Source organism: Scyliorhinus torazame, chromosome 2 (assembly GCF_047496885.1).
Source record: "Scyliorhinus torazame isolate Kashiwa2021f chromosome 2, sScyTor2.1, whole genome shotgun sequence".
NCBI lineage: Eukaryota > Metazoa > Chordata > Chondrichthyes > Carcharhiniformes > Scyliorhinidae > Scyliorhinus > Scyliorhinus torazame.
The window spans coordinates 170,571,518-170,579,909 of record NC_092708.1 but is presented as its reverse complement, the minus strand read 5'-3'; the positions used below and the strand labels follow the sequence as shown (position 1 = coordinate 170,579,909).

Sequence of the window (8,392 nt, the reverse complement as noted above, 5' to 3'; positions counted from 1 at the left end):
CCCCACGGGCTTCACGCGGAAATGGCTGACCCACCAGCTGATTCATCTGGACTGCGCCCGGCAGCTCCCTTCTAACGAGGGAGAGCTGCTCTTAAACCAATCCCGCAGAGCAAACCCCAGTCAACTCGAAGCATTCCACCGCGCAGACTTGCTCCCTGATACGGAGATGTTGACCTGGCCAGACTATTGGACACGGTGGAGTCCAGACTGAATACCCTGTACCACCGAGGAGGTCGGAGGGTCAGCCACAGAGTAGCCAGTGCTGCCTAGGAGGCAGTGGCAGCGGCCATCAGCGCGAGGAATGTCATGGGACAGACCGCCTCACAATATCTCAAGAAGATCAACAACGTCCACTGGGCTGCACAGGTGAGTTGCCATCAGCCCCCTGGCACCGGCCCTGCTGCCACTCCCGGCCACGCCCCCCCCCCCCCCCCCCCCCCCCAGATGTCCCTGCAGTTGGCATTGTATCACCCTCAGCACAATATTGCTCACACCCCACCCATTTCCAGCAGTGGTGCCCACGCCTGACCCCGGCTCCTTTGATGCATTAAGCGTGCAGTTCACAATGCCCTCTCTTTGTCCTTACAGGAGATGTTTGTCCATAACAGGTGGGAAAGGGCCCAGATGTGGCCCAGTCACTGAGGGTGTCAACACCATGGTGCAGACAATGGGGAGCTGCCAGGGCTGGCAGATCCAGTTGATGCAGGGGCCTCTAGACCTCACTGCAGCCCTCCTTCCATTCAAAAGTGACCCCCAAGGCCCTATGGGCACCGATCTGGAGGAGTGAGCACTCGAGGCCAACCTGGAGCATTACTATAGGAAAACAATGACAGTCACCAGCTCTCCCAAGTCCCCTCCTCCTGACAATGGCCCATCTCGGGGTCAGCGGATGGAACAGAGTGGCACCGCGAGGCATGTGCCTCTGGCATGTCGGACAGGGTCCTCCGGCCCCAGATCCTCCAGAGGGTGCCTGCCATGGGGTATTAAAGGGCACAGAGTGCGGGAGGTAGCAGGCTGCCTCCACTTCTGATGTGCATCCTGAGGACAATCCTGGACACAGAGGGCTAAGCAGATCCAGGACCACTGAGAGGCCACAGGGGTTGGGGATGGGTGGCACCATCTTTAGGTATGGACAGTTGGGATCACTAATGTACAACATTAAAACACGTTACACTCGATACATGTCAAGCCTCTGTCACGTTATTCTGCACTGCGGACCATCCTGCACCCTCCTCCCCCAGGTGCCCTCCATCCTCCCCTGGATCCAGCCCCCTGGGCACTGTGGTCCTAGACCTGGGCCCTACCTCCCCGAGGCATACGACATGGAGATGATGGGTGAGAGCACTGTCAGCAAAGAAACTGGAGTTAGACCATGGCATTGACTGAGGCGCACCAGAGTCAGCTCACAGCGGGTTATCATCACCCTCTTGCCTTGTGTATTGAAAGTGCCGACACAGGCCCATCACCCTGAAGTGATATTACACATATCCTGGGAGGGAGGAGGGCATGTTTGGGGAGAAGCAGATTGGGTGGAGTGAGGGGGAGTGAAGGTGGGGGGGGAGATGATGGGTGAAAAGGGGAGAGGGGGTGAGATATCAGATGAAGCCACGTCCTATGAGAAGCGGGCAAGGAAGAGGGCCCCGAGGATAAGGGAGGCCTTCTTCCTGTCCTCCATCCTCCGGCTGCTCCGGTCTCAGCTTCCAGCCGTTCCTGGTCCTGCTCCTCCTTGTCCTCCTCCTCAGACGAGCCTGCATGTTCCCCCTCCTCCACCTCCAGCATGTCGCCCCTCTGCTCTGCCAGGTTGTGGAGGGAACAGCACAAAGACGGTGAACCTCTGGGGGCAGTACTGCAGTGCACCACCAGAGCAGTCGTGTCATCGGAACTGTATTTTCAGCAGTCCGATACACCACACAATGACAACCTCGGTGGCCACATGGGCCTTAGTTATATCGGGTCTCTGCATCGGTCCCTGACTTCCACCCTGGCATCATTAGCCAGGACTTCTTTGGGTACCCTTATCCCCCAAGAGCCAACCGGTAACCCTGGGGTGTCCCTCGAAAATGCTGGGAATCTCCAACTGCCCCAGGATGTAGCTGTCGTGCACACTCCTGGGGAAGCGTGCACTCACGTGCATGATCTTGAGGTGGTGGTCACACACAAGTTGAACACTCAGGGAGTGGAACCCCTTCCTGTTAATGAACGGTGCTCCTGTGCTGCCAGGTGCATGCAAGGTGACATGCATGCCGTCTATTACACCCTTGACCTGGGGCATCCCGGTCGTGGCAGGAAATCCTACTTTCTGGGCATTGTGATGGGCTTGGTCCAGGTCAAAGTTTATATAGTCAGCTGCCCGTGATTTCGCAGATGCACTTGTGGGCTGTAGGTTGGGAAATGCTACACAAGTCCCAGCTCGGGCTATGCAAAGAAAATAGGGATAAGGTTACCATCACAGCCACCGAGATCAGGTATCTGCCTCCTCCATGTGGTGCCAAGTCTACAAGGACATGGCACAGGTGCCGTATCATCCTGTAATTGAGGCTCCTGTGGCACATGCTGTCTGACATCTCTTCAAACGACCAGCAATGCCTGTGCACCTTGCACCACTACCAGCCTCCCCTTTGGGTCCCTCCATGGCCTGATGGGCGACCGGGTCCTCAGGCTGTACATAGGCTGCCCACACAAGTCTCTGTTGCCGCTGCCTCTCCGTCTTCTCCGGCTCCTGGTCGCCTTGTCTGACACCGCCACTGCGAGGGCAGCTGCTATGAAGCCCACAATGTCATCCGTAATGTGATACCTGTGAAGAATTGGAGAGGGTGAGGGACCAACAATCAGTTATGGTTTCCAACCTAGGACCCTCGGGTCTGCCAAGCCTCCCCAACCCTTACATTGCTTACCATCTCTCAGGGTGCCATCCAACAAGTTGGATGTGGTGGTGGACACTGCCCTCCACATGCACCCCCAGCCACAGCATCGGCTGATGGGCACAGGAGCCGGATCCTGGGCCCCAGACCCCCACCTGGACATTACTTGGACCGGGCGCAGGTTCCCTCTCCTCACACCAACCCTCTGGTTGCAGGGGTGACACCAGTGCTGAGGCCCAGCTCTTGTGTGTTTGATTGTTGACTGCTGCCTCTGAGATGTTGAAGCCTCCAGTGTTCAGGCAAAGTGTCCAGGGCCTCACAATTTGATTGGAATGCAAGGCAGTAAACCTCGCCAGCAACATGGCATGTCTACCCACGGTAATCCACTTGGGAGCTTTAAAGTGCTCACATAACTAATATTTCCAATTTCCTATTAGCAATAGCCTTCAGCTGCATGGCTGGAGGCCGCCACAGTCACGGAGAGGTAAGGTAACCTGCATCGTATATCACAGACAGGGCTCTGTCCTGGGTTGTTCCTGTTGAATGGACAACTGAAGTTGCACCTTGTGGTAAACCATTGTTACGCCTATATTAGGTGATGTATGGTAGGACCTGTACTACAGGTACGACGGTAGTCCCTGCCTGCTGGCTCTGCCCAGTAGGCGGAGTATAAATATGTGTGTCCTCCGTGCAGCAGCCATTTCGCCAGCTGCTGTGGGAGGCCACACATATTAGAGCAATAAAGCCTCAGTTGTATTCTACTCTCGTCTTTGTGCAATTGATCGTGCATCACACCTATTATGAGTATACATGACCTAGGGTGGGGGGTGGCATTTTGGACCCACGGGGGCTGAGCCCCTCATCCCCCAACCCAGGGGCAACCTCCTAAAAATGGTGGCTGACCCTCCACCCCCGACTGGGCCCATTTCCCTCTGGGGGTCCCCCACCTGACCTGAGCAGTGGATCAGCCAGCCCCGTTGCCCTGGGCTCATTGCCGATTTCCACAATGGCTACTCACCTCCTCTGATCCCGACATCAGCCATTGGAGTAGCTTCACATTTTTAAATAGGGGTGCAAAAGGGCACCCGCATGACCACTCACTGGGAAGCCGGTTAGATTATGGGAGGCTGTTTGATAGGAAGTCCTTCCCGTTAATGAGATGGAGATTGCCAGAATTGGTGCTTATTGGTTTCTCGCCATGTTGCAGCGGGATCCCGATCCAGATCAGTTAGATTGTAAACGGATCGGCATCCAGCATGGTTCCCGATTTTGACGTATCCTGCCTTCCAACCGCTTTGCGCGAATTCACACCCGGCGAGACGCGTCCATTGAATCGTGCCTGATGCGTCTGCAGCATGACCTACAAAACATTTCCATACTCATTGATGTATCACGATGAAGTGTATCATATTTTAATTGGATTTAACAGCGCAACAAATGCATTTATGTAGATACCTTTCCTGGAAATAGTTATGTTGATCTGCAAAGAGATTGCTGGAGCTTTTTTTTCCTCTTTTTGTTAATTTAGGAATGAGCTATCTGGCCATACCTTGGAAACAATTGAAACTGTTTGAAAACAGTTAGAATGTAGAAAGGACGATGGACTCTTCCTCTTTGTTTTCACACCACAAATAAAATGAAGTGAAAGCAAAGTGAAGGGAATCAGTGACATGTCAAGCAACATGTCAAGTGATGTGTTTTGTTCTCTTTTTGCTGATGTTCAGCATCAGATCATATGAATGACAAAGGAGGAGAGTAGAGAGGTCATTCTGTACAGCGTATATATACCACCCTGTACAACGTGTTGCTATGTTAAAGCAGTTACTCATCTAACTGTGAGCTCAAAATGGCAAAGGCAAGAATCAGTCTGATTTTCTACAGGATGTGAGAGTTTGTGATTACTATCGCTGGATTTTCAAGTTTATTAATTTATCTTATCGCCTCTTTCCACAGATTGTCTTTTACGAGGACAGGAACTTCCAGGGTCGGCACTATGAGTGCAGTAATGACTGTGCTGACCTGTCCCCTTACTTCAGCCGCTGTAACTCCATGCGTGTCATGAGTGACTGGTGGGTGATGTATGAGAGACCCAATTACATGGGATACCAGTATGTTCTGAGCAGGGGAGAATATCCTGACTACCAGCGCTGGATGGGATTCAATGACAACATCGGCTCATGTCGCACCTACCCACATGTAAGTTGGTTATTTACATATTCTGCTCAGATTGAGGTTGAGAAAATGTTCATGGACCAAAGTACCTAAGTTTGGGGAGTTATCCTGTTTTTCATTATTGCAATTTTCACTTACAGAAAAGATCTACAGCTGAGTAATTAAAGGTGTATATCTGTATTAGTAGAAATTGGAACTTACTGTTCCTCGAAATTAAGTCAAGGCATTTGTCAGGCAGTGCTGGTGTCCATTTAAATCAGGGTTACGTTACTTAAATGCAAATGAGGGGTCAAAGAACTTGCTTTAGATGCCACTGTGTCTTCTGCCAATGCAATATGGACAATTGATATCCATCTGCTTGTGCGCAGAAATCCGATGACACGTACACATCGGTTACCCAGCGCACTACCAACTCATTTTGCTTCCTATCTTAGTTATTGCAACGTGCTTTCAGTTTGTGGATTTCATGGATCGCACATATCACTTAGTCAGCAGGTTGCTGGGAAGATCTAGTTTGCAAGCATTTTATTGACATTTAGATGAAGTATTGCAGTGTTTTCTAAGGAGTGGCAGTGACACCCCGAATCGTTACTGAATGCCGCTGCTTCAACTCAGTTTAATATTTTCTGTCATCTGTCAATTTATGTGAACATATGTTATTGAATATTCAGTGATCCCAAAGATTCGGTAACGGCAGGAAAGAAAACTGTTGCAATGAGCTGACCAATTCTAGTGGGTTGGCGAAGGGGCAGAATTCTGCCTTTACTGCACTGCATGTCCTGTCACATTCTCAAATCTCTCCAGTTTCAGAAGGATCAATGAATTCATGATAGTGCAGAACTAAATATGATTTTGTGAAGTACCAACAACCACTTTATTTTTATATGCGGGGACATAGTCCTTGAAAGTAAATAAGCTGGGTTAATGTTGCACATTGCCTCCTATAAAGATGGCAGCAACACATATAACTGCACATACATGGCATTGCAAGCTAACATCGCCTGTAGGTGCTCTCAGAGAAGTTTGATTATGATAAATTATTACAAGGTTGTAGTTCCTTAAGCAACGTCCGCTCAGGAGTTTGTTTTTATGAAAAGTCTTTCTGTTGTTCTTAGGAGAGTTGGGTTCTTGTCTGACTCCACTGGCATTGTGATCACAGCCTTTCCAACCACTTCATACCCTCCATCTGCAGTGCCCGTCCTAATCCAGTCCTTGTGCCCCTGTAAACTGTCTCTGGAGGGTGTTTATATCAAGTGTTAATGAGTGCTGATGCTGAATTTTGGACATTACGGTGGCACATGGCTGCCTCTAGTATTGGGAACAAAAATGCGGCCTGATGAGTTGCTACCTCATAAATAGTATTAGTTAAAGACCAAGATCTGACTGTGATTGGATAATTTTTGTTATATAAATTTAGAGTACCCAATTTTTTTTCCCAATCAAGGGAAAATTTAATGTGGCCAATCTACCTACCCTGCACATTTTTGGTTTGTGGGGGTGAGACCCACGCAGACATGAGGAGAATATGCAAACTCCACACGGACAGTGATCCGGCACTGGGATCGAACCCGGGTCCTCAGCGCCGTGAGATAGCAGTGCTAACCACTTTCCCGCTGTGCTGCCCTTGGATAATTTATTACATAGAATTTATAGCACAGAACAGGCCGTTCAGTACAACAATCTACTCAGTCATGTCTATGGCATTGTCTTTGTGCTCCACACGAATATTCTCCATCTCTCTATGTCAAACACTGTGAGCATACCCTTGTATTCCTTTTACACTCCATGCCCTTACTTGCTTCCTCTTGTATGCATGAACAGTATATTTACTGTTTTTGATAATACTTCGAACACTACATTGACTCACTGAGTGAATCAACTCAATCTTCTGAACAACCCCACTGGAGTCAATTATCTTAAATACACAATTGACCTGAAAAGGAACTCATTGAATTGGATGTTCGGAATCTAGGTTTAGACTCAGAATCTGTTGGCTGTTACTCACTGATGTAATTGTTATTGTTACCTTGTGGACTGTTTTCTTGTTCCAAATTCTTTTGTCACAATGTACGATGAGATTTTTGTTGACTGATATTTCACCGTTTTTGTGTAATTGTAGCATTGAAACACTCTCAGCCATGCTTCACATTACATCTAAGATACATAAAAGTGACATCAGAATAACAATATGTGTCCAACAAAAATGGACATTGCTACACTCAAACCTTTCGAATTATTTTATTCTCTTGGTTATATTTCCCCCACAAACTCTTTGCATTTGCCATAGACACAGGTAATCAAGCTAATATATTCTAGATCATCATAGACATTGCTGAGTGAATGGTTCTCAGTCCATCACTTCAAGATCTGTGAAGTTATCCTTACCTTCGGCCCACTTACACAGTAAGTAATGCTCAGCAGAAAGCTGTTCTAATGCATGATGTACTGATTCCACAAACAGCCCAGGACATTGAGGTTCTCAGTGAATATGATGTGCATCTGCGTGTTCTGCTTAGAACTGTTCCAGCAGTAATATCTTCAGTCAGAATTCTTCCTTTGCAGCTCCATCTTTTTCCCACTATCAATCAAAGTCTGCACACAGGACTCCAGCACAACCAGCCGATATTTATTCATATGAAAAAACAAAAGCACAGTTACATGAATCAAATGAATGCAACACAAAGTTCAATAATTCCTTGGTTTAAAAGGGCAAGATAATATTAATCTGAAGCAAAAAAAAATGTAACCCAACATTTACTGACAATAAGAAACCTCCAGTCTGCATGAGCCTTACATTTAGTGTGCCCAAAATTTCTGATTTAACTGTATACAATTATCCAAAAGTTGCAACTGATAATCAGGTGAGGTTAGAGCCACAGGTCCTGTTCATGTTCTCTCAGCTTAACTATTACTGTTCGTGAGATTGTGCCTCCTAACCAACCTGCTCCATTTTTACATACTACAAATGTGTACTTGATATTTTCAATGCAAAAATCCTTTTATTTCTATGTCAGTACCAAGGTGGAAACTACAGAATGAGGATTTACGAAAGGCCTGACTTTGGAGGACAGATGATGGAATTCATGGATGACTGTCCATCTGTCTACGATCGTTTCCGTTACCGTGACATCCACTCCAGCCATGTGATGGACGGTTACTGGACCTTCTATGAACATCCCAACTACAGAGGCCGACAGTACTTCATGAGACCCGGTGAATACAGGAGATACAGTGATTGGGGCGGCTACAACTCAACTATCGGATCTTTCAGACGCATGAGGGATTTCTAGATTGTTCTTGACAAATATGGTTTTGATTTTCGAACATCTGTGTCAGCAGAATAAATATACATAACTTAA

The 8,392-nt window shown here is 48.0% G+C and overlaps 1 protein-coding gene across 1 annotated transcript; it reads left to right on the top strand.

The window, feature by feature from the left end:
* Window positions 1-306: 306 nt before the first annotated feature.
* LOC140406944 (gamma-crystallin S-1-like) lies at window positions 307-8,392 on the top strand. Its single transcript, XM_072494787.1, has 3 exons — window positions 307-366; window positions 4,815-5,057; window positions 8,048-8,392. Exons 1-3 carry the CDS (start codon window positions 307-309, stop codon window positions 8,321-8,323), a joined length of 579 nt encoding a protein of 192 aa, XP_072350888.1. The 3' UTR covers window positions 8,324-8,392.